Below are 26914 nucleotides of genomic sequence, written 5' to 3'. Positions count from 1 at the left end.
AAGCTAGAGATAGGCAAAAAAAAAATCCAGAATGCTTCTTCAATGCCTGGTATACCATGGTAGAAGAAATATAAATCCCTAAAATGTATAGAATTGCTTCTTTAAGAAAAATAAAAAGAGACCAAAGTTTTCTGTATGCACGACAATGCAAAATATGAAGATGGAATTACATTACTGATCTTCGATGCCGCATCCCCTCTCTCCTATTCCTCAGGCTGGCAAAGTGTTTCAGTAAAACTGGCAGTTTTTGGATTTTAGTGATAAAAAGAAGAACCTTTCTCTTGTAATATAATAATATGCAAAATGCATATTTATGGGAGTGTTGTTGGTGAGAACGGATATGATTAATCTATTTGTCTTGTTACAGATGGTTACGAAGAAAATTACCCATGATACATATGTGGAGATGATGTTATCAGAGTTCGATAAAGGTGACAACTATATTAAGATTCGATGTAGGACAGAAAACCAATGGGACTACAAAAGTTATTGGAGCGAGTGGAGTTCAGAGCTGAAGATCCAGATTTCTGGTATTTTTTAATCTCCTTGTTGGTGTCGTCTCATATTAAAAAAATGTGTCCTCTGTTTTTTTCTAGTAACAATGCTGCTCGTGTCCATGGGATGTATCTGGTATTGAAGCTCAGCTGTCACGCCCCCTCCCATAGGCTTGTATTGAGGGGGTGGAGCGTGACATCACACGGGGGTGGAGCTGTGACGTCATTATGCTCCGTGATCGACAGTAATCAGACCCGGAGCGAGACCGCTCCGGGGGCTGATTCTAGCGGGGTGGGGCGTGGAAGATCACGGGGGGTCCCCAGCGGCGAGAACCCTGCGATCAGGCATCTTAGCGCTGGAGTACCCCTTTAAGGACAAAGGGTGTACAGGTACGTCCTTGCTTCCTGGTACTTAAGGACCGACAACGTACCTGTATGCCTGGTCCAGTTACCGGGGTTTAAAGGGGAACTCCGGTGTAAACATTTATTTTATTTTTTTTATCAACTGGTGCCAAAAAGTTAAACAGATTTGTAAATTACTTCTTAATCCTTCCAGTACTTATTAGCGGTTGTATACTACTTCTTTTCTTTTTGGACCACAGTGCTCTCTGCTGACACCTCTGTCCATTTTAGGAACTGTCCAGAGTAGCATATGTTTGCTATGGGGATTTTCTCCTGCTCTGGACGGTTCCTGACATGGACAGAGGTGTCAGCAGAGAGTACTGTGGACAGACAGAAAAGAAATCCAAAAAGAAATGAATTTCCTCTGTAGTATACAGCCGCTAATAAGTAGTGGATGGATTAAGATTTTTTAATAGAAGTAATTTACAAATCTGTTTAACTTTCTGGAATCAGTTGATTTAAAAAAAAAAAAAAGTTGCTCACGAGCAGAGAACGATTTAAATCTGGTGGGTCCCGGTTGCTATGAGCAGGCAGGACCCACTGTTAATGCTGGGCATCACCAGTCGGGCCGATGCCCCGCATTAACCCTTTAGACGCTACGATCAAAATTGATCGCAGCGTCTAAAATGCAGGGTTAACGGTGCCGGTTAGCTCAGGGCAGTGGCGAAATAACAGGTCCCAAACAGCTTAGTGGATGACGGGAGGGCCCTTACCTGCCTTCTCGTCGTCTGGTCGGTGCTCTGAGACTCTGGCCAGCGACGACAGACTAGAGCAGCAGAGAACCAATAACACTGATCAATGCTAGGCATGGCATAGCCTAGAACAGTGTACGCAATCTACAGATTGCATGTTATAGCCCCCTATGGGGACTAAAAAAAAAAAAAGTGAATAAAAGTGAATTAACCTAATAAAAGTTTGAATCACCCACCCCCACCCCTTCTCTTTTTTTTTTTTAAATAAAATAATGTAATAAAAAATAAACATAATCATGTGTGGTACAGTGCATAAATGTCTGAACTATTAAATTATAAGGTTAGTTAAACTGCACGATCGATGGGGTATACGTAAAAAAAACACCAAAGTCCAAAACTGTGCATTTTTGATCACTTCATGTAACATAAAATAAACTAATGACAAGCGATCAAAAAGTCCCATTAAAATAAAAATGGTACAGATAAAAACTATAGACCACAGCAAAAAATTAGCCCTCATATAGCCCCATATGCGGAAAAAAAAGTTACAGGGGTCAGAAGATGACAATTTTAAAACATACTATTTTTGGTGCATGTACAGTAGTTATAATTTTTTTAAGTAGTAAAACAAAATAAAACCTACACAAATTGGGTATCCTTGTAACCGTATGGACCTACAGAATAGAGATAAGGTGTCATTCTTATCCAAAATTGCACTGCGTAAAAACGGAAGCCCCCAAAAGTTACAAATTGCTGTTGTTGTTTTTTGTTTTTCAATTTCACCCCGCAGATATAGAGTACCGTATTTATCGGGGTATACCACGCACCGGCCTATAACACGCACCCTCATTTTACCAAGGATATTTGGGTAAAAAAAGTTTTTTACCCAAATATCCATGAAAAAATGAGGGTGTGTGTGTGCGTGTATACCCCGATACACCCCCAGGAAAGGCAGGGGGAGAGAGGCCGTCGCTGCCCGCTTCTCTCCCCCTGCCTTTCCTGGGGTCTAGAGCGCTGCTGTCGGCCCTTTTCACCCCCTGGTTATTGGCGCCACTGCCCGTTCTGTCCCCCTGACTATCGGTGCCGGCGCCGATAGCCAGGGGGAGAGAAGCGGCGCCGACAGTCAGGGGGAGAGAAGGGGCATTGCCGGCGCCGCTGCCCCGTTGCCTCCCCCCATCCCCGGTGGCATAATTACCTGAGTCCGGTCCGTGCTGCTCCAGGACTCCGTCGTGCGTCCCCAGCGTCGTTGCTATGCACGGCGCGGCGCTCTGACGTCATGCGCCGCGCCGTTCAGCGCATAGCAATGACGCCGGGGACGCACGACGGAGGCCTGGAGCAGCGCGGACCGGACTCAGGTAATTATGCCACCGGGGATGGGGGGAGGCAACGGGGCAGCGGCGCCGGCAATGGGTGCCGCTGCCCCTTCTCTCCCCCTGGCTGTCGGCGCCGCTTCTCTCTCCCTGGCAATCGGCGCCGGCACCGATAGTCAGGGGGACAGAACGGGCAGCGGCGCCGATAACCAGGGGGTGAGAAGGGCCGACAGCAGCGCTCTAGACCCCAGGAAAGGCAGGGGGAGAGAAGCGGGCAGCGACGGCCTCTCTCCCCCTGCCTTTCCTGGGGGTGTATCGGCGTATAACACGCACACAGACTTTAGGCTAAAAATATTAGCCTAAAAAATGCGTGTTATACGCCGATAAATACGGTATATTTTTTGTTTTGCCATAGATTTTGTTATTAAATGATTGATGACATTACAAAGTATTGTTGACGCAAAAGAACAAGCCTTTATATGGGTCTGTAGGTGAAAAATGTAAAGCGTTATGAATTTTAGAAGGGCAGGAGGAAAAAACCAAAGTGCAAAAATGAAAATTGGTCTGTTCCTTAAAGGGGTACTACGCCCCTGGCATCTTATCGCCTATCCAAAGGATAGGGGATAAGATGTTGGATCGCTGCGGTCCCGCTGCTGGGGACCCCGGGGATCGCCACTGCGGCACCCCGCCATCATTACTGCACAGAGCGAGTTCGCTCTGTGCGTAATGACGGGCGATACAGGGGCCGGAGCAGCGTGACGTCATGGCTCCGCCCCTCATGACATCACGGCCCGTCCCCTTAATGCAAGTCTATGGCAGGGGGCGTGATGACCGCCAAGCCCCCTTGCCATAGACTTGTATTGACGGGGCGGGCCGTGACGTCACGAGGGGCGGAGCCGTGACGTAACGATGCTCCGGCCCCTGTATTGCCCGTCATTACGTGCAGAGCGAACTCGCTCTGCGCAACAATGATAGTGGGGTGCTGCAGCAGCGATCCCCGGGGTCCCCAGCAGCGGGACCCCGGCAATCTGACATCTTATCCCCTATCCTTTGGATAGGGGAAAAGATGTCTAGGGGCAGAGTACCCCTTTAAGATCAAAATGTGCTTCGTCCTTTAGGGATTAATGAACAGAAACCTATCAAAGTCTGATCTTCATAGCACATGTTTGAGGAAGTGTATCATGGCATGAACATAGGAGGTGTCTGAGGACCTCAGTAGAAGAGTGGTTGATGGAAAACCTCATAAAACCATCTTTAAAGAGTTTTGTTCACAGTCATGACCCCTCTCATAGACTTGCATTGAGAGGGAGTGGCCATGACGTCACGAGCTTCCGCCCCGCATTGTCAGTCATCCGGAAAGGAGTGAATTTCGCTGCGTGCACCAAATGTCTAAGGTGCTGCAGCCGAGAGCGCGGGGGTTCCCTAGTGGCGGGACCCCTACGATCAGACATCTTATCCCCTATCCTTTGGCTAGGGGACAAGATGTCTAGGGGCGGGGTACCCCTTTAATCCAATAGACATGTTGTGAAAGGGCCTGAGGCAAGCAGTTAAAGGAGATATAGGGGAGGATAGGGGATAAGTTTCAGATCGCGGGGGGTCCGACCACTGGGGTCCCCCGCCATCTCCTGTACGGGGCCCCGGCTCGCTGGCCAGATAGCGGGTGTCAACCACCTCACGAAGCAGCAGCCAACACGCCTCCTCAATACTGCGCTATGGCAGAGCCGGAGATTGCCGAAGGCAGAGCTCCAGCTCTGCCATAGAGTTGTATTGAGGGGGCGTGTCAACTGCCACTTCGTGCGGAGGTCAACACGCCCCCTTCCCGCGGGCTGCCGGGGTCCCATACAGGAGATTGCTGAGGGCCCCAGCGGTCGGACCCCCCGCGATCTGAAACTTATCCCCTGTCCTTAAGATAGGGGATAAGTTTTTCAGCACTGGACTACCCCTTTAATGGGAGGAAACCCAACAACATAGCAGAGTGGAAGCTGTTTTGTACAGAGGAATGGGCTGAAGTTCCTCAAAGCCAATGTGCAGAACTAATCCGCAATCACCAGAAACATTTAGATGCAGTTATTGCTGTACAGTGGGTTCCTACCAAAAGTACACATACTTTTGCTACTCACAGATTTCCATATTGGACCATTTCCTCAATAAATAAATGACCAAGTCTAATATGTTTGGCTGATTTATTTAATTAGATTCTCTTTATCTACTTCTAGGACTCCTGTATAGAAGTCCTGTATATAGGTCAAATATATGCAGAAATAACGAAAATTCTGGAGGGTTCACAAATGCTGAAGCATCACTGTGGTTATACAGTTTACTCTATGTGTTGTTTTTGCTTCCAATATTATGATTTCTGTATTGTATTGTCCAATGCTGATACTATATGGATTATTATGATATTTTTTCCCTTTAATTCTTTAGAAATGGAAAAAGGACAAAAAGAAAACATCACTGATCTCATCATTATAGTGACTATAGTGACAGTTATTTTTGTGTTCCTGTTATGCTTCAACCTGTCTTCAAGGTAGGTAAGAAATTGGCATCAAGTTAGGCGTCCTAAAGGATAAGTATCATGAAAAAAATACTTTTCCCTTCTCCGAAGGATAGGGGATAAGTTTTAGATCTCGGAGGGGTCCGAGAGCTGGGGCCCACCCCGCGAGCTCCTGTTTAGAGCCTAGGCTCTCCTTCACAGTGGCTTGTCACGACCCCCACCCGAAGTGGGGGCCACCACTCCCCCTCCATATAGCTCTCTGGGAGAGCCGTTTGGCAATCTTCGGCTCTCCCATAGAACTATATAGAGGGTATGTGGCATCCCCCGCTTCAGGAAGAGGTTGTGACAAGCCACTATGAAGGAGAGCTGGGGCTCTAAACAGGAGAACGCGGGGGGGCCCAGCGCTCAGATCCCCCGCGATCTAAAATGTATCCCCTATCCTTTGGATAAGGGATATGTTTTTTTTTCATGATACTTATCCTTTAATGTCCGCAGCAATCTGCTGTGGACACATTCACTATTAATCTCAATGGGAGTCTGCAGCTTAGTTCACACTATGGAAGTTCTGTAGCGGAACTTTCGGCACAGATTCCACTAGGGGAATGAGACTGTTTAATCCCTTAGGCTAGGTTCACACTATGGAATTTCCGCCTGCAATTCCGCTTTGAAATTGCAGGCAGAAATTCCGCTTGCTAAAATGTATAGTGTAGTGAATTGGGTTTCCATTCACAAATTCACACTTCAGAATTTGTGAAGCGGAATTTGTGAACGGAAAATCATTTGGAAATTTCCACCTGAAGAATGGCGTTGCTCATTGTTCAGGCGGAAATACTAGCGGAACACATTGCAGTCTATTGGCCGCACTCGGAATCTCCGGGCGGAAATTTTCTGCCTGGAGATTCCGTAGTGTGAACCTAAGGACCAAGACCATTTTCACCTTAAAGACCAGAGCATTTTTTTGCACATCTGACCACATCTTACTTATGAATTTGATTCTGAGATAGTGACATATTCTACTTTAACATAGTGGTACATTTTCGCTGATACTTGCATCATTTCCTGGTGAAAAATTCCAAAATTTCATGAAAAATTTTGCATTTTTCTAACTTTGAAGCTCTCTGCTTGTAAGGAAAACAGACATTCCAAATAAATGATATACTGATTCACATATACAATATGTCTACTTTATATTTGCATCATAAGGTTGAAATGTTTTTACTTTTGGAAGACATCAGAGGGCTTCAAAGTTCAGCAGCAATTTTCCAATTTTCAACAAAATGTTCAAAATTGCAATTTTTCAGGGACCAGTTCAGGTTTGAAGTGGATTTGAGGGGTCTTCATTTTAGAAATACCCCATAAATTACCCCATTACAAAAACTGCACCCCTCAAAGTATTCAAAATGACATTCATTAAGTGTGTTAACCTTTTTTTTAGGTGTTTCACAGGAATAGCAGCAAAGTGAAGGAGAAAATTCAAAATCTTCATTTTTTTACACTCGCATGTTCTTGTAGACCCAGTTTTAGAATTTTTACAAGGAGTAAAAGGAGAGAAATCCCCCTAAAATTTGTAACCCAATTTCTCTCCAGTAAGGAAATACCTCATATGTGTATTTAAAGTGTTCGGTGGGCGCAGTAGAGGGCTCGGAAGGGAAGGAGCGACAATAGGATTTTGGAGAATGAATTTTTCTGAAATGGTTTTTGGGGGGCCCCTATGGTGCCAGAACAGCAAAAAAAATAAAAAATAAACTTTTCGTTTTTGTTCACTAAAATGCTGGTTTTCCCCCAAAGTTTACATTTTTACAAGGGCTAATAGGAGAAAATGCCCCCCAAAATGTGTAACCCCATCTCTTCTGAGTATGGAAATACCCCATGTGTGGACGTCAAGTGCATTGCGGGTGCATTACAATGCTCAGAAGAGAAGGAGTCACATTTGGCTTTTGGAAAGCAAATTTTGCTGAAATGGTTTTTGGGGGACATGTCGCATTTAGGAAGCCCCTATTGTGCCAGAACAGCAAAAAAAAAAAAAAAAAAAACATGTGGCATACTATTTTGGAAACTACACCCCTCAAGGAATGTAACAAGGGGTACAGTGAGCCTTAACACCCCACAGGTGTTTAATGACTTTTCGTTAAACTCGGATGTGTAAATGAAAAAAAAAATTCACAAAAATTCAGTTTTTTTTCCCAAATTTAAATTTTTACAAGAGGTAATAGGAGAAAGTGCCCCCCAAAATTTGTAACCCTGTTTCTTCTGAGTATGGAAAAATCCCATGTGTGCTTTGCGGGTGAACTACAATGCTCAGAAGAGAAGGAGCCATTGGGCCCTGTAGAGTGCCAGAAGAGCACTTTACGTCTACACATGGGGTATTTATATACTCAGAATAAATGGTGTTACAAATTTTTGGGGGCTTTTTTCCTATTACCCCTTGTGAAAATGAAAAATTTGGGATAACACCAGCATTTTAGCTTGAAAATTCTTCAAACACCTGTGGGGTGTTAAGGCTCACTGTACCCATTGTTACGTTCCGTGAGGGGTGTAGTTTCCAAAATGGGGTCACATGTGGGTGTTTTTTTTTTTTGTGTTTATGTCTGAACGGCTGTAACGATTAGCCACCCCTGTGCAAATCAGCTGAAATGTACATGGTGCGCTCTCACTCCTGAGCCCTGTTGTGCGCCCGCAGAGCATTTTACGCCCACATATGGGGTATTTCCGTACTTTACAAATTTTGTGGGTCTTTTTTTCCTCTTTTGAAAAGGAAAAGAATAGGGCAACACCAGCATGTTAGTGTAAAAAATAAAATTTTATTACAACAACATGCTGGAGTAGACCCCAACTTCACCTTTTCATAAGGGGGTGAAAGGTAAAAAAAACCTCCAAAATTTGTTAGGCAATTTCTCCCCAGTACGGAAATACCCCATATGTGGCCCTAAACTGGGCTCCGAAGTGAGAGAGCGCCATGCACATTTGAGGCCTAAATTAGGGATTTGCATAGGGGTATTCTATGCCAGTGATTCCCAAACAGGGTGCCTCCAGTTGTTGAAAAACTCCCAGCATGCCTGGACAGTCAATGCCTGTCCGGCAATACTGGGAGTTGTTGTTTTGTTTTAGTGTAGTGTAGTGCTTTTAGGGTACATTCACACAGGCGGGGGTTCACAGCGAGTTTTCCGCAGGGAGTTTGAGCTGCAGCGGAAAATTAGCTGCATCTCAAACTTGCAGCGAGAAACTCGCTGTACACCCGCCTGTGTGAATACCCTGTACATTCACATGGGGGGGGTCAAACCTCCAGCTACAAGAACTACAACTCCCAGCATGCCCTTTGGTTGTCTGTGCATGCTGGGGGTTGTAGTTATACAACAGCTGGAGGCACACTGGTTGCAAAACACCAAGAGTTTGTTACTTAACTGAGTGTTTCACAACCAGTGTGCCTCCAGCTATTGCAAAACAACAACTGTGACACGTGTGACCCGATGACCCGGAGATACATGGTGATCGATGTGTAGGATACACCCCCAATCACCTACTGTATCTAAGGGGAGGGGTTAACGGCCTCTTCTCGCATCTCTGCCAGCTTACTGAGTTCAGTCAGCGGGCAGAGCTGCAGAAGGCGCCAGGGACCCTCACCCCCCCCCCCCCCCCACCCCCCTGACCAGATTGGATCTCCTCAGGGCAGAAGACATCTCTGTAGTGCAGGGAGAGAATACAATAAAGGGACAGGTAGGAGTGAAAAAAATAAATCCCCCCCCCCCCCCGACCCCCTAATAGGTCCACAAGGGTCCGCCGCAGTTTTTTCAGCATGACCCGGGCCCTAATAGAGGTTCAGGGAGCTGTAATTTGCCACCCTTTTTTTTTTTTGCCCGCAGTGGCTCCCCCCCCCCCCCCCCCATATAACGGTGTGTGATTTATAATCACACACCGTTATATGTGAAGTTATACCAAGCACAGTACTGGAGCGGGGACATCCTCTACCAGACCCCACTTTACAGTATGGTCATGGCACTGAGGCGGTTCAAGGCCATTCGGAAATGCCTGCATTATGCAGATAATGCGGCATGTCCACCACGAGGTGATCCCGCCAATGACCGGCTTTACAAAGTGAGGCCAGTCATCAATCAATTAGGGGCCAAATTTTGGGAGGCCTATGTACCCCTCAGGGAGCTCTCGGTAGATGAGTCTTTTATCAGTTTTAAGGGGAGATTCATCTTCCGCCAGTACATTCCCTCGATGCAGGGGCGGTATGGAGTCAAGCTCTACAAAATTTGCGAGAGTACCTCCGGCTACACTTACAAGTTTAGAGTATATGAGGGACGAGATTCCCGTATTGAACCCCCAGAATATCCCCCCACTCTGGGTGTTAGCAGGAAAATCGTTTGGGACCTTGTGCACTGATTGCTGGAGAAGCGTTACCACGTATACGTGGACAACTTTTATACCAGCATCCCTCTGTTCACATCCCTTGCCACCAGATCCACGTCTACTTGTGGGACCGTGCGGAAGAAACAGAGAGGCCTCCCTCTAAATTTTCTGCAGACACCTATGCCCAAGGGTGAGTCCCGTGCCCTTACCCATTAAAATCTGTTGCTGGTCAGGTATAAGGATAAGAGGGATGTCCTTATGCTCACCACAATTCATGGTAACGGCAGCTCACCTGTCCCTGTGCGAGGTACCACAACACCGGTCCTCAAGCTCGGTTGTATTCTGGACTACAATCGGTATATGGGGGGAGTTGATCTTTCTGATCAAGTCCTCAAGCCATATAACGCCATGCGGAAAACACGGGCATGGTACAAAAAAGTTGAGGTCTACTTGGTACAGGTTGCCATGTACAACTCCTTTGTACTGTAACAGAACGCTGGCAACACAGGGACATTCCTCCAGTTCCAAGAAGAAGTCCTAAAGGCTCTGATCTTTGGCGACCGGGAAAGAGACGGCAGGAGTTCCGAAGGAACTGGAAATATAGGTGCCAGGATCCCAGAAAAAATGCAGAGTGTGTAAGAAAAAATGCAGAGTGTGTAACAAGAGGGGGATACGGAAGGACACCACCACATGTGACACTTGCCCCGATCGTCCGGCCCTCCGCATTAAAAACTGCTTCAGGGAGTATCACACTTCCATGGAGTACTAAATGTTCCCTCTTCATTTTAATTTTCCATAATTTGACCCCAATGTACCAAGTCCGGAGTACATTCCAAGTTTTAACCCCATAAAACCACTAAATTGCCCAAAAAACTCTTTCATAAAAAAAAACTTGATAAGACCTCTGGGGGTATTTTTTCCAAAAATGGGTTATGGGTCACTGAGTCACTATCATCGGGGACTTTTTTATGTTGCCTCAAATGTGCAGCGCGCTCTCTCCACCTGAGCGGGGTGCGCATTTGAGGCAACAGGTTAGGGACGGCCACACACATCACATTCCCAGAATGATGATTCAGAGCATAGGGTTTGGGGTGGGCATATTTTTTAGTTTTGGTAATGTTCTGGGTCATCATTCTGGGAACATAACCTGTTTTATAATTTTATGTCCCACTGTACCCCTTGTTAGTAATTTACATTATATAACGCTCCTTGAGGGGGGGGTCCCGCTGTTCTGACTCCACAGGCAGCTATGTAGAAGCTCAAGGCCGATGACTGCGCTCCTGCTCTTCCGAGACTGGTGTGCACCTGCAAAGCTGTTTATGCCCAGATATGAGGTATGTCCTTACTCCAAAGAAATGTATTTACAAATTTATGTTGACATTTTCTTCTTATACCACTTGTGAAAATGAAAAATTTGAGGTAACCCCAGCATTTTAGTGTACAAAATCAAATTTTTCCTTTTCACATCCCACTTTAATGAATATTTATCAAACACCTGTGTTAAAACTCACTGCACCCATTATTATGTTCCTTGAGGGGTGTAGTTTCGAAAATAGCAAGCCATGTGGGGGATTGTTTGCTGTTCTGCCACCATAGGGGCTCCCTAAATGTGACATGCCCCCCAAAAACCATTTCAGCAAAATTTGCTTTCCAAAAGCCAAATGTGACTCCTTCTCTTCTGAGCATTGTAGTGCGCCAGCAGAGCACTTGACGTCCACACATGGGGTATTTACATATTCAGAAGAGATGGGGTTACAAATTTGGGGGGAATTTTCTCCTATTAAAATTTGGGGGAAAACCAGCATTTTAGTGAAAAAAATAATAATTTACACATCCAACTTTAACGAAAAGTCATCAAACACCTGTGGGGATGTTAAAGCTCACTGTACAACTTGTTACGTTCCTTGAGGGGTGTAGTTTCCAAAATAGTATGCCATGAGGTTTATTTATTTATTTATTTATTTTTTTGCTGTCCTGGCACCATATGGGCTTCCTAAATGTGACATGCCCCCCAAAAACCATTTCAGCAAAATGTACTTTCCAAAAGCCAAATGTGACCCCCTTCTCTTCTGAGCATTGTAGTGCACCTGCAGTGCACTTGATGTCCACACATGGAGTATTTACATACTCAAAAGGGATGGGGTTACAAATTTTATGGGGCATTTTCTCCTATTACCCCTTGTAAAAAAGTTAAATTTGGGGGAAAACCAACATTTTAGCGAACAAAAAATGTAATTTACACATGCAACTTTAATGAAAAGTCATCAAACACCTGTGGTGTGTTAAGGCTCACTGGACCCCTTGTTACGTTCCTTGAGGGGTGTAGTTTCCAAAGTAGTATGCCATGTGTTTTTTTTTTTGCTGTCCTGGCACCATAGGGGCTTCCTTGTCGCTCCTCCCTTCTGAACCCTCTACTCCGCCCGACGAACACTTGACATACACATTTGAGGTATTTCCTTACTCGAGAGAAATTGGGTTACAAATTTTAAGAGGATTTCTCTCCTTTTACCCCTTGTAAAAATTCAAAAACTGGGTCTACAAGAACATGCCAGTGTAAAAAATCTAATTTTGGAATCTTTCACCAAGAAATTATGCAAGTATCGACGAAAAATTTCCACTAACATAAAGTAGAATATGTAACGAAAAAACAATCTCGGAATCAGAATGAAAGTAAAAGCATCTCAGAGTTATTAATGCTTAAAGTGACAGTGGTCAGATGTGCAAAAAGCGCTCTGGTCCTTAAAGAGTACCCGTCAGATCCAATAAAAATATATATATATTTTTTATATATCACTTAGTACCTAATCCTGACCATGTACATCTAATTTTTATGTCTAGCACCTATATATATTTTTTGAGAATTCGGGTAGAAAACAGACATGGTGCACATCTACAATCTTGCATAATGATCTGATTGCTTCTCAGCACAATATCAAAAACTAACAGGTTGTTAGTATATATTTTTGATCAAAAAGTACAAGCCCACTCGCCACGTCAAGGCCACCTATTTAGAGTGGGTCCCTGACGTTCCTAGCATAAAATGGCGTAGCAGTGGGCGGCGACCACCACCGCCGCAACACCAGTGCCCGCGGGGGGGAAATGACCCACTGGCAGAGCGGCCCCAATGCCACTCAAACCAGTCCATGGGTCGCACCTCCCCGCAGACACGGCGCCACAGCAGCAACGGACGCCGCACAGCACCACACCAGTGTGAACAAGGTGTAATAGCTCACTTACCATGCTCTCCCAGTCAGACTGGGAGGCTGCTAGGAAAGTAATGGCCCTTATGTAGCTAATTACTACTTATATAGGGTTGGGCTGAGGGGGTGGGGAAGAGTGCAGACACATGTTCAAACAAAACAAAAAAAAGGAGGGGATAGAAAACACAGTGTGAATTCGGGTAGAAAACAGGCATGTTGCACATCTACAATCTTGTGTAATGATCTGATTGCTTCTCAGCATAATATCAAAAACTAACAGGTTGTTAGTATACATTTTTGATCAAAAAGTACAAGCCCACTCGCCACGTCAAGGCCATCTATTTAGAGTGGGTCCCTAACCGCCGCAATATTTTTTATTACACTTTTAATTTAGCTCTCAAAGGGAGGGGGCGTGGCCTCACTGTGCAGGTCTCCGCCCCCTCCCTCAGTATACTGTCTGCTCACATCTCCCTTAGCATTAGCAAAACTACAACTCCCAGCTTGTCCTCACTGACAGTAGCGGGACACAAGCTGACAGTGGGAGGATTGTTCTTCCAGCTGTGAGCCCTGCACTCACAGCTGTCAATCAAGGAAGTGTGTCCATGACATAGATGATGACGCATGGACACAGCAGGACTGGAGGGGGGCAGTTATTTGACTGGCTTTTTTAGTATGAAACACTGGATAATTTCTAATGAAAGCAATTGCACAACCTATTGATTATACAAGCTTTTCAACATATCAAAAGTTTTTGTATCTGACAGTGCCCATTTAAGGTGAAAACAGGCTTGGTCCTTAAGGGGTTAAAATATCACTGTAGACAATTCGATTCAATAAATCGAGATACATCTCTTTTTTTTACGTTTCAGAATAAATGTAACTTTTGTGAAGAAAATTCCAACAGCAGCGGATTTCTTTCATCCTTTGTATCACATACATAATGGGAATTTCCAGGTAATGTTCATATTTGTGATACTGTGTGCATATTAAGACATATAAGATATACTGTAAGCTAAAGCAGTGTACTGTACTGCCCTCTGAATACAGCAAAAATTTATATGTATGAATACAAAGCAGCTTGTGAAGTGCCGCTGAGAAGGGAGGAGAGCGCAGACTCTACATTTTGGCTACCCGGAGTATGGATCTGTATCTGTAATATGCTGCCTTCGCATAGGCAACTGACAGATCGCTTGTTTTAGGAGGATCCCTACCTGCCTCCTCACTGTCTCCTCACTGCCCGAGGAGGATCCCTACCTGCCTCCTCACTGGCATTGACACTGATCAATGCCATGCTATTGCCTGGCAGTGATCAGTGTTTGAAATTAGTGTGTGCAATATTATAGTCCCCTATCGGAGCTATAACATTGCAAAAAAAAAAAAAAAAAGTGAAAATAAAGTGTTAATGGGATTTAACCCCTTCCCTAATAAAAGTCAGAATTAGAGATGAGCAAACTTACAGTAAATTCGATTCGTCACGAACTTCTCGGCTCGGCAGTTGATGACTTATCCTGTGTAAATTAGTTCAGCCTTCAGGTGCTCCGGTGGGCTTGAAAAGGTGGATACGTTCCTAGGAAAGAGTCTCCTAGGAATGTATCCACCTTTTCCAGCCCACGGGAGCACCTGAAAGCTGAACTAATTTACTCATCTCTAGTCAGAATCAACCCCCTTTTCCCATAAAAAAATGTAAATAAATATAAACATATATGGTATTGCCGCGTGCGTAAATGTCCAAACTATAAAAATATATTGTTAATTAAACCACACGGTCAATGGCGTAAAAGTAAAATTAAATTCCAAAGTCTAAAATAGCATATTTTTGGTCACTTTCTGTACTATTAAAAAATGAATAAAAAGCGATCAAAAAGTGCGATCAAAACAAAAAGGGTATCGATAAAAACTTGAGATCTTGGCGCAAAAAATGAGCACTCACATATCCCCATATGCAGAAAAATAAAAAAGTTATAGGGGCAGAAGATGACATTTTTAAACGTATACATTTTCCTGCATGTAGTTACGATTTTTCCAGAAGTGCGACAAAATCAAACCTATATAAGTAGGGTATCATTTTAACCGTATGGACCTACAGAATAAAGAGAAGGTGTCATTTTTACCGAAAAATGTACTGCGTAGAAATGGAAGCACCCAAAAGTCACAAAATGGATTTTTTTCTTCAATTTTGTTGCACAAAGATTTTTCTTTCCGTTTCACCGTGGATTTTTGGGTAAAATGACTAATGTCACTGCAAAATAGAATTGGTGGCGCAAAAAATAAAAACATTTAAAGGGTTATGATTTTTAAAAGGTAAGGAGGAAAAAACGAAAGTGCAAAAACGGAAAAACGCTATATCCTTAAGGGGTTAAAGCGAATGGGAGCTGAGCTGCAGTAACCCATCACAGCCACTACACAGAGGATGGAGCTGTCTGCTTTAGGCTCTATTCTCTGTTCTGTGTATACCAGCACCATGGCTCTGGCAAACAGCTTGTTGGCAGGGTCCGAGGTGTCACCACCTCCCAATGTTCTGATATTAATGACTTGTTTAAAGAATTAGACATCAATAACTTTAGCCCATAAAATCCCTATAAATAGACCCATAATTCTCATAGGGAGTCATAGCTCTGTTTTTCAGTTGCAGGGCTCCAGATTCCCTGTTTCCCTTTACACAATGATCCAGTGAATTATATAATTTTCTGTGTTTGCATTTACCTTTAGAAGGACCTTACAGAATATTCATTATAATTTATTCATTATTTATTCTGTTCCCCAAACTCAATAGATAGGTGATATAGGTGTGAAAATCCCATAAAGTATTCAACCTACCGTATTTTTCGTCGTATAAGACGCACTTTTTCTTCCCCATAACTGTCTTATACGGCGAATACACACCTATTGCGGTGGTCCGTGCGGCCATCAACGGCCGGGAACCCGCGGCTAATACAGGACATCACCGATCGCGGTGATGCCCTGTATTAACCCTTCAGACGCGGCGATCAAAGCTGACCGCCGCGTCTGAAGCGAAAGTGACACTAACCCGGCTGCACCGGGAGGGACCTTACCTGCCTCCTCGGTGTCTGCTCCGTGCCAGGATCCTCTGCATGGCATGTGCCCTCCTTCGTCGTCATCACGTCGTCACGCATGCAATCCAATAGGACGTCATCCAATAGGAGCGGCGTGCATAGCGACGTGATGGCGGGGACGGAGAGCGAGGATACCGGGCAGCAGAGACGTTCTGGAGTGACGGGGACACCCCGGGGACGCGGTGACAGCGATGGAGGGTGACATCCAGGGCAGTGGTGACGAGTGGTGACGGGTCCAGAGCGGCGGGGACACGTGAGTACAACTTCCTATACCAGTGGTTTTCAACCTGCAGACCTCCAGATGTTGCAAAACTACAACTCCCAGCGTGCCCGGACAGCCGTTGGCTGTCCGGGCATGCTGGGAGTTGTAGTTTTGCAACATCTGGAGGTCCGCTGGTTGAAGATCACTGTGACCTATACTTTACATTGTATTCTAGATTTTCCTCATTTAAAATTGGGTGCGTCTTATATGCCGGAGCGTCCTATAGGGCGAAAAATACGGTAACTACTAATGTTCTTTGTCCATAGGACTGGGTTAAGTATCCAAATAAAAGTAAGAAAGATAAGAGCGGAAGAGCACAGCACAGCTTCCCCCAGGACCTATACAGAAGCACTGTATCATATTTTCATAAAGAAGCTGTATCCCCTGTTGAACTTGAATCTCCATTCTCTAAGGAAGGCTTCTCCCTGACCCCTGACACCCGCTGTGACTCCATGCCTTGCTCTGATCTACTGACGGAGAAAGAAGCGTCTTTAGATGGAATGTATCCCACATTCTTCGGCAGTTTCCCTGGTTTTAGCGATGACATCGTGAATGAGAAAGACATTGTTTGCACCTTGGATTGTCCAACAGACTATTTTTCCTACGATGGAAACTATGTTGCAAATTCACAGGAAATTGTTGAATAATTGTCTTAATCTTATTCATCTTTTATCTCCGACTTAAACTATATACAGAATATTTCATTGGCACCAATCAGATCTCATGGTCAGAGATTAACTTTAATGTGACACATTTACAATGTTTTTAGTAGTCAGGGTGACAGTTTTTATTTCTAGAATTATTTCAGAGTAGAGGAGCCCTTGATATGTGCACAATTACAATGAAATACTTTATATGTATATACCAGTTTTAACTATATATACCATGTAATATAGTGCAGTTTATGCACATTGAATACTACATTCCCTATACTTACATTTAGTAAAGACTTTATTAGAGACCCTCCTCTAGTAGCATGTTGGACCTCCACTGGCTTTAAAAACCACAGAAATTCATTATGGCATAGATTCCACAAATTTTGTTAAGTATATTGGTGCGGAAAGGAGCAATTCTTCTAGTTGCTGCAGATAAGATGGAGAGCCTGACATGCTTTAAATGGGCACTGTCACCAACTTTATTTTTTGATATGTTGCAGTACTTATGTACTACAACATATCTCTAATATACTTTTATTATTTTTTTTTTCATTAAAAAGGTTTAATTTACATTTACAAACTGGCTACTGAAAAAGGACTGATTTTGGAGTGGCAATCAGTCCTTTTTCAGTTAGGCTGCACTCGCTCCCTGCCTGTCAATCAGACAGGCGGGAGCGAGCGCATTGGCTCCCCGGCCGCTGGCTGGGAGGCCACTCCTCCCGCACATCCCCTCCGCCCCCTCATCGCTGCCGCTGTCCCTGCACGCCCGCTGCCGGACTCTGCAGTAACTGCAAGTGTAATGAGGGAACGGGGTATGCGGGGCGGGGGGGGGGGGGACAGGCTAGTGCCGTAGTGGGGGGAGGGGGGGGACGGGCTAGCAAAAAACAGGATGGTTGGAGCTACCCTTTAAACAAAGTTCTACATTGTCCCAGAGATTCTCTATAGGATTAATATCTGTAGACTGGAAATAACCAGGGACCCAAGAAAAATCAATTGTTATGTTTGTAGGACCAACCGTGGTGCATTACTTGGTAACAGATATGTGCAGTTGTAACAACAGTACCGTACATTTTGCACACAGACCAGAGTGGGTGATACTTCAGAAAACCATAAGGACTATACTGGGGACACTGCATGTAGACATTGTGGGCTCTGTTTTTTACCTGTTACCAAATAAATTGTTCTAAACTAACTCAGGCTATGTTCTCTTACTACTCCTAACACCCTTCCAGCCCTTAAAAAAAATTCACAGCTTTAAAACAGCTGTGTATCTTACCTTTATTCTTGCTCACATAGTGCAATCTCCCAGCAGGAGAAAGCCAATCTGATTGGCTATTTTAAGTTTCCCATCAACCTCCAACAACCTTAAAGAGGTACTCCGCCCCTAGACATCTAATCCCTTATCCTGGCTTGTTCACCTCCTTACGGTCCCTCAGTCTTCTCTCTTTTGCCATCTTCTTAGACGAGCACTCAATGCAGAAACTGCTGATTCAGCCAATTACTGATCGAGATGGAGCACCTCAGCTCCCAGTGATTGGCTGAGCCAGCAGGTCCTCCTTTGAGAGCTTGTCTCAGAAAAATAAAGAGAGAAGACCAGGGAGCCACACAGCGATGGACAGGAGATGCGGAGAACCAAGCCTAGGTAGGTATGAGATTTTGTTTATTCCCTTCCCCTGCCTCAGCACCATACTAGTTTAAAAAAAAAAAAAAGTAAAGTGCATAACCCCTTTAAGTGTTGTAAGTTGTGAGATGTGACTTTTTTCTCCAGCATATTCCACAGATTCTACACTACTTGTTGCTGGGGTGAGCAGGGTTGTATATGTAGAATTTTTGACATTTTCAATTCTTTGTTCGGCTGGGAGATGAGTCAGAGTGAAATATATCTAGCAGCATGCTTGACCACCCTATAATGTCTAGTGTGACGTCGCTAGGGGGCGTGGCCGACTCCCGCAGCGCGCATGCCGAGTTCGGAACTAAATGTCCCACTGGCCAGTGGAGTACCCCTTTAAGGAGAAAAAAGCTCTAACTTAAAAAAAAAAAATTTGAAATGATGCAGAGATATGTTAAAGGGGTACTCCCATGGAAAACTTTTTTTTTTTTTTATCAATTGGTGCCAGAAAGTTAAACAGATTTGTAAATCACTTCTGTTAAACAATCTTAATCCTTGTTTCTATTTTGAAGTTGCCTTACACTTGAATGCTCTGGAGGTTGAGTGTGCTGGCTGGGGGGCACGCATCATCATTACTTCCTTGCTTTATTAGCTTCTTTACCTAACATGTTGTTTATTTCATCATAGTCATAAAAATTGCAAGCATAAATGTTAATGGTCTCAACATGGCACAAACGCTCACATTTCTGGAAGGAAGCTCAAGTGCGATGTGATCTGTGCACAGGAATCCCATCTCCTACCGCACGAAACACCCTGCCTTTTCACAAATCTCTTACTCTTACACCATTCTACTAAAGCAAGAGGCACACTTATAGCAATAAGAATTATGGTCTCCTTTACTTTGAAAGACAAACTGATTGACACTAAGGGCAGGTATATAATTTTATATTGTACTATTAATGCTGTGCCTCTTACCTTAGTCTCTTTGTTTGAACCAAACACGGGTCAACTGTACTTAAAAAGGCTAATCACTATCTTGGGGTTGCACTATCCAGTGCAGAGATTTTAACTCAGTGATGGATCCCATAGGGGATTCCACCTCTCATTCTTGCACGCAACGCACTCACCTTTCTCAATGGGCTTGTAAACACGACTTTTATGACGCTTGGAGGGTGGTTCATGGGACCGAAAGGGATTATACCTTCCTATCTGCAGTACGTACATAACTCATATTGCCGCCTAAATCTGTTTCTAGTAAACAGAACTTTATCACCTACTATTACTGACACTACTATTGAACTAATAACATGGTCTGACCATTCAGCAGTTACCATAACACTTGAAGACAAAGTTTCTTCTCCATCACATATTTATGGCGTATTAGCCCATTTTTATTATCACATCAAGCGCCTTCCATCCAATATACAGGAATATTCTAGCTTAAAGGACATCTGCAGCGTGATTAACACTTATCCCCTATCCACAAGATAGGGGATAAGTGTTTGATCGCGGGGTGTCCGACCGCTGGGACCCCCTGTGATCTCCTGTATGGGGCCACGGCTGTCCCGTGCAGGGGGTGTGCCGGCCGCAGCATGATGTTGCAGCCGGCACGCCTCCTCCATACATCTCTATGGGAGAGGCGGGGAGGCAGCATTCTTGCCTCCCCACCTCCCTCATAGAACTGTATGGGGGACGGGGAGGAGACGGGGCGTCACCGTCGACCTCTAGGTCGACGCTACGTGCCTTAGCGCTCACCATGAGCACTAATGGCGGCTCCCCGTACAGCAGATCACAGGGGGTCCCAGCGGTCGGACCCCCCGCAATCAAACACTTATCCCCTATCCTGTGGGAATGCCCCCTCTGTCACGGGTCCTATTACTCTTTGGAGTTGCCATAAAGCGTTTCCCCGAGGCCTGTGCATCAAATATAGCTCTATACTGAAGACACATAGGGACCAACCCTTGCATGACTTGCTTTCCAAATTACGGATCGCTGAGGCTGCCGAAAGAAAATGTCCAAGCACTCATAACTACTCTCCCTAAACCTGGGAAGCCCACAGAACAACCCCAGAACTTTCGCCAGATATCACTCCCTAACCAGGACGTTACGATATACGCCAAATTAATAGATATTAGGATAGCGGTAGTTCTAGCACGTCTTATCAGTCAGGACCCAGTCGGGGTTTGTTGCAGGACAACAAACGTCTGACAACACTAGGCGTCTACTTAACATATTCCACTGGATAGAGCGGAATAATATTCCTGCCTTAGCATTAGACGCCGAGAAGGCCTTCGGCCGGTTACGCTGGTCGTATGCCTTCTCGGTCCTCAGACAAATGGGTTTCGGGGGTAACAACCTATCTGCTGCACACTCTCTTTATTCTAATCCATCTGCCCGAGTTTTAGCTAACGGTTCCTCATCTGATGAATTCTTGATCTCCAATGGGTCCAGTCAGGGCTGTCCACTCTCCCCATTGATCTATATACTATCCATAGAACCCCTAGCACAAGCTATTCGGATGGACGAGAGAATTTCAGGTATTACTATTGGAGGCCACCAAAACGTTATATCGCTTTATACTGGTGATGTGAATCTGGTCCTCACTAACCCTGTGTCTTCCTTAAGGGCCACTATGGACAATATCGAGGAATTTGGTAGTCTATCCCATTATCTTCTCAATATGGCTAAGACCCAGGCCCTCCCGCTTAATCTACCCTCAGATACTTTCACCTATTTACAATCTAACTACACTTTTGACTGGCGTACGACTGATTTCCCCATTCCTCCTTATATAAATCTAACTAACAACCACTACTTACTGAATTATTGACTGGTTAGTCTATTTTATATAAGTCAAATATCTCTTTGGTAGGGTGTGTAATAACTTTTAAAATGTTCCTGCTCCCAAAGCTGCTTTATCTTTTCACATCCCTCTGAATTTCTCTACCAGAATCCTTTTTCAAAAAATCCCAAAGCCTAGTATCCAGATTTGTATGGTCCAACAAAAAACCTAGATTGGCCAGCCATATTCTTTCCAATTCTTGGGGGGCGGGGGGGGGGGGGGGGTCTGGGATCCCCAGATATTAAGGGATACTGTATCTCCACGCTTGTTGCTTCCTTGAAACATTGGTGGGGCTTGGATTTAGATTCTCCATGGGTGCTTTTGGAGAACTCATCAACTCATCCTTATTCCCTACATGATGTTATGCATATACCTTTCTGGCCACTACCTTCACCTCTACTCTCCAACCCGCTAGTAGAGGCCTCATTCCATGCTTGGTCACACTGCTTATCTAAATTGTGTGGAAAGAAGATTGTAGGGACCGGCGGACAGGAGATGACTACTCACAGTACGTGCTGGAAAATGGTGCTCTATGGTTGGTAATCAGGAGCAACTTATCATCAGATAGGTAGAAGAGACAACAGCACTCGAGTTATCCAATGCACTTAAAAACTCTTTATTGCGGCACACAAATTACATAGGCGAGGTGAGAGCGCACTCCAACAAGCGCTAGTTTCAGGTCATTTGACGCATCGTCAGGGTACTCTGACGATGCATCACATGACGTGAATCTAGCGCTCATTGGAATGTGCTCACACCTCACCTAATTTGTGTGCCACAATAAAGAGTTTTTAAGTGTATTGGATACCTCGAGTGCCGTTGTCTCTTCTACCTATCTCATGACAACTTATCTAAATTGAATGACTGTAAACCGGCAGACCCAATGGGACTTCTAATTTCTCTTATACATGTGTCAATCCCTGACCTGGACCTAAGCTCTTGGTCCTTGAAAGGAATCATGCATATCAAACAACTGCATGACGAGCATGGACTGATGTCCTATGAATCTATTCATGCAACATACCACCTACCTTATAAAGACTTTTATAAATATTTAAGGGTTCGCCACTTCATCCAGTGCCTAACCCCATTGGGTATTAGCTCCAATGCTATTACTCTCCACTTTCTATCATCTGAGATAAAAGGCCTATGCACTACTTGTCATTCACACAATCTAATGACTGCTTTAAAAGCTATCTACTAAAAACATGGGAGAGGGAGTTGGACCTACAGATTGATTCTTCTGATTGGCGCCAAGCCTTTGTTTCCATCCAAAGAGCTTTCCAATGCTTCACATTTGTAGAGTCTGCATACAAATCTATCCTTCATTGGTACTATACGCCAGATAGGTTGGCCAAAGCATATCAAGGTACCTCAAATAAATGTTGGCGAGGCTGCGGCAACAGAGGTTCTCTCACACACACATAGGATGGCAATGCCCTCTCATCCAGACTTTTTAACAGTCCTGCAAAGCTCTAATACGTTATGTTTTTAAATACCCTGTTGAATGGTCCCCACAATCAGCCCTTTTATTTTTGGGCCTTCAAAATATTTCTCCTCCCGATAAGGACCTTTGTTGTATTATTTGTATCTTAGCTAAACAAGCCCTGACCCGTAACTGGTAATCAGCGATAGTCCCTAATATTGCTTACCTAGTTCAACGGTTGAATACTACATGTGCATTTGAGCACATCCTAGCTAGAGGTTCTGGCAATCTCACTAGATTTAAAGGGGTACTCCGCTGCTCAGTGTTTGGAACAAACTGTTCCGAAAGCTGGAGCCATTGCCGGAAGCTTGTGACGTCATAACCTTGCCCCCGTCTGATGTCACACCCCGCCCCTTCAATGCAAGTCTATGGGAGGGGGCGTGACAGCCGTCACGTCCCCTCCCATAGGCTTGCATTGAGGCGGTGGGGCTATGACGTCACGAGCTCCCGCCACCGGCTCCAGCATTCGGAACAGTTTGTTCCAAATACTGAGCAGCGGAGTACCCCTTTAATAAGAGATGGCGTCTATGGCTATCTTCTACGTATTATTCAACTACCTGATGTTTGTAGAGAACATTCTTCTGTCGCCTTCTCCATGTTGTTGCTTTTTACCATTGATTATCAAAGCAATTTTGATTCACATTTAAGGTGTGAACGGATGACATCATTTACCACAATAAAGACCTAGAATATGGCTTCACTTTAGTTGTGTTACTGTTTACTTCTTGCACACTTCTAATAGTACAATTCCGGGCTAGTTTAGTTGGCGCCCCACATGGGGCCTGTTTGTTCTGTTGTTTTTTATTATGTAAAAAAAGAAAATGGCAGCAGCACACTTGGTCAACAAAATGGAGACTCTTAGCTCACTTTTTGATCAAAACGTGTCCCCCCCATCCACCACATGGAAGTGGCCTCATATAGGATGGGACCCTAACATTCACTCACCTCTTGTTTTATTTTGTTTTTGCTGTGTTTTATTATGCTCATCTCAGTGGTCCTCGCTGTCCATTCCTACATCATTATCTGAACCCACTACTTTCTCTTCATATGCTCATGTTGACAGGTGCGTCTGTCTATATTCTACATCATTTGTGTATTACAGCAGCTGTGACTGCTCATTCATGCTATTTATTGTACTTGTTTTTGTTGTAAAAATCAAATAAAAACTATTGGGAAAAAAAAAGCTGTAGGTTTTGTGCCATATATTAAAATGTTTATATTTTTGGCAGTGCATCTAAACTTTTTGCAGTCCCCCATGTCTTGCTGCTGCACAATGCTTAGTATCACCATGTTACATTTACCATATTGTTCCCACTTATCTCTTCATTCATCTACCACGCATGTTTTTGCTCATGTACTTTGTAATGAAGAATTGGTTATAAGGTTCTACAAAAAACCGCCCTTCAGTCATTTAGTGTATGAGTCAGAGAAGAGTATCTGTACTACATCAAAATGTTTCTAAGAATCATAATCATCAGATGTCTGTATTAAAGTTACTGTGGTTAAGGTTTTTAGATTTTAAGCGTACCTGTCATAAAACAGAAAAAAAATTATAATTGCTTATATATGTTACTCACTAGGTCATGCAGATGCTTTACATATCCTTTTGCATGTTTAGCTTCTGTATTTGGCCCACTAATCCCTCTGTTCTGCTGCTCACTCATTCTGGCATACATTGCTCAGGAAGGGGCATGTCCAAAGCACTGAGCCCGCCCTCACTCACCATACATTTACTTCCTTCCTGAGTCTGCTGTGCTGTGATGGATCTCTTCATCCTATCACTGAAGGCTGCTCTGTAACCCCCTCCTCACTGTTTTCATACTGCAGTCTGATAGGACAGGAGAGAGCACAGAGGAGTTCTAGTCCCGCTCTCACTTTCTGAACTTAGTCCTGCCCCTGTGCTTCAGCCGGGGCAAAGATGATGCTGCAGATGGACAGAATTATGTTCTGTATGGTATTGGGACCTGAAGTGGTCTTTTTTTTATAAGCCATGATTTCTATAAAAAGGAAATAAAAGTTTTTTACTAAGTATAATAGAAAGGTTAATGTTTTGCCAAGATGTATAACATATAAAAAGTTTTTTTCTTATTCTGACAGTGCCATTTAAGTTAGTTTAAAGACCAGTAGGTATTTAGATACAGGTCTTGGCATAAAATATGGTAAAATGCCCTAAATTGGTTGTCTATGAGATCCGATAGATGTTGCAATATTAGATATGCATGAAATATAATTCTGGGTGTCCAGGTGCAAAACCGTTCATGAATCTTACAGTAAAGGTGCTAATGCTTAAAAGTATCTATTTATTGAAAAAAGTAAGCCACATACATTACATGTTTCTGGGTGTAAAACACCTCTAAAATATGTAAAGGCTTATGCCAATCGGGACCAATGACTATATATCCCCTAATACAAGGATTTTTGTAGTCCAGGATGGCTGCATCTCTTATTTTAACCCATAGAGGACCACAAGCCATAACTGCAAAGTGAAAGATCCTGGACCTCAATAAATGCCATTGTAAATGTAATTTAATCCTGTCTAGAAATAACCGGTCAGGTTCCTGTAAAGGCCCCCAGAACACATTAGAAAAAAGGCCCCCCTTCAGGAACAGGAGATAACCAGGGAGGTACGTTTACAAGATGCACGGAGAGACTTAGTCGTGGGGTTAAGTTCTGAAGGGAGAGTGATAGGGCATTCCGTGAAGGCCAATAATAAACCGAGGGTCTTGGTCAGAGGAGACTCAATGAAAACCAAGAGTTTTGAGTCTCAATTATGGAAAGACTTAAAGGGGTATTCCGGTGGAAAACATTTTTTTTCAAATCAACTGGTGCCAGAAGGTTAAACAAATTTGTAAATTACTTCTATTAAAAAAATCTTAATCCTTCCAATACTTATCAGCTGCTGTACGCTCCACAGGAAGCTCTTTTCTTTTTGAATTTCTTTTCTGTCTGACCACAGTCCTCTCTGCTGACACCTCTGTCCATGTCAGGAACTGTCCGGAGCAGCATAGGTTTGCTATGGGGATTTTCTCCTGCTTATGACAGCTCCTAAAATGGACAGAGGTGTCAGCAGAGAGCACTGTGGTCCGACAGAAAAGAAATTCAAAAAGAAAAGAACTTCCTCCTGATCATACTGCAGCTGATCAGTATTGGAAGGAATAAGATTTTTATACAGAAGTCATTTACAAATCTGTTTAACTTTCTGGCACCAGTTGATTTAAAAAAAGTTTTTTTTTTTCCACCGGAGTACCCCTTTAACCCCTTAAGGACGCAGGACGTAAATGTACGTCCTGGTGAGGTGGTACTTAACACACCAGGACGTACATTTACGTCCTGTGCATAACCGCGGGCATCGGAGCGATGCCCGTGTCATGCGCGGCTGATCCCGGCTGCTGATCGCAGCCAGGGACCCGCCGGCAATGGCCGACGCTCGCGATCTCGCAGGCGTCCGCCATTAACCCCTCAGGTGCCGGGATCAATACAGATCCCGGCATCTGTGGCAGTGCGCGATTTGAATGAATGATCGGATCGCCCGCAGTGCTCCCGGAGTCTCCTGCTCTGGTCTGTGATCGAGCAGACCAGAGCAGAAGATGACCGATAATACTGATCTGTTCTATGTCCTATACATAGAACAGATCAGTATTAGCAATCATGGTATTGCTATGAATAGTCCCCTATGGGGACTATTCAAGTGTAAAAAAAAATGTAAAAAAATGTAAAAGTAAAAAAAAAGTGAAAAATCCCCTCCCCCAATAAAAAAGTAAAACGTCCGTTTCTTCCTATTTTACCCCCAAAAAGCGTAAAAAACATATTTTATAGACATATTTGGTATCGCCGCGTGCATAAATGTCCGAACTATTAAAATAAAATGTTAATGATCCCGTACGGGGAACGGCGTGAACGAAAAAATAAAAAAAGTCCAAAATTCCTACTTTTTTAATACATTTTATTTTAAAAAAATTATAAAAAATGTATTAAAAGTTTTTTATATACAAATGTGGTATCAAAAAAAAGTACAGATCATGGCGCAAAAAATGAGCCCC

At 44.0% G+C, this 26914-nt stretch overlaps 1 protein-coding gene across 6 annotated transcripts in view; it reads left to right on the top strand.

The window, feature by feature from the left end:
• Window positions 1–17748, top strand: part of LOC130284438 (interleukin-21 receptor-like) — a 59627-nt gene extending 41879 nt beyond the window's left edge. For all 6 annotated transcript variants that reach the window (XM_056534772.1, XM_056534775.1, XM_056534774.1 and 3 more), the window contains 4 exons: window positions 368–530; window positions 5323–5425; window positions 13815–13899; window positions 16548–17748. In XM_056534772.1, the coding sequence (XP_056390747.1) occupies window positions 368–530; window positions 5323–5425; window positions 13815–13899; window positions 16548–16928 (732 nt within the window). In that variant the 3' untranslated portion in view covers window positions 16929–17748. The remainder of the gene's footprint in view (window positions 1–367; window positions 531–5322; window positions 5426–13814; window positions 13900–16547) is intronic.
• The last annotated feature ends 9166 nt before the right edge of the window (window positions 17749–26914 follow it).

The sequence above is a fragment of the Hyla sarda genome, chromosome 8 (genome assembly GCF_029499605.1).
Source record: "Hyla sarda isolate aHylSar1 chromosome 8, aHylSar1.hap1, whole genome shotgun sequence".
NCBI lineage: Eukaryota > Metazoa > Chordata > Amphibia > Anura > Hylidae > Hyla > Hyla sarda.
This window is presented reverse-complemented; position numbering and strand designations above follow the sequence as displayed.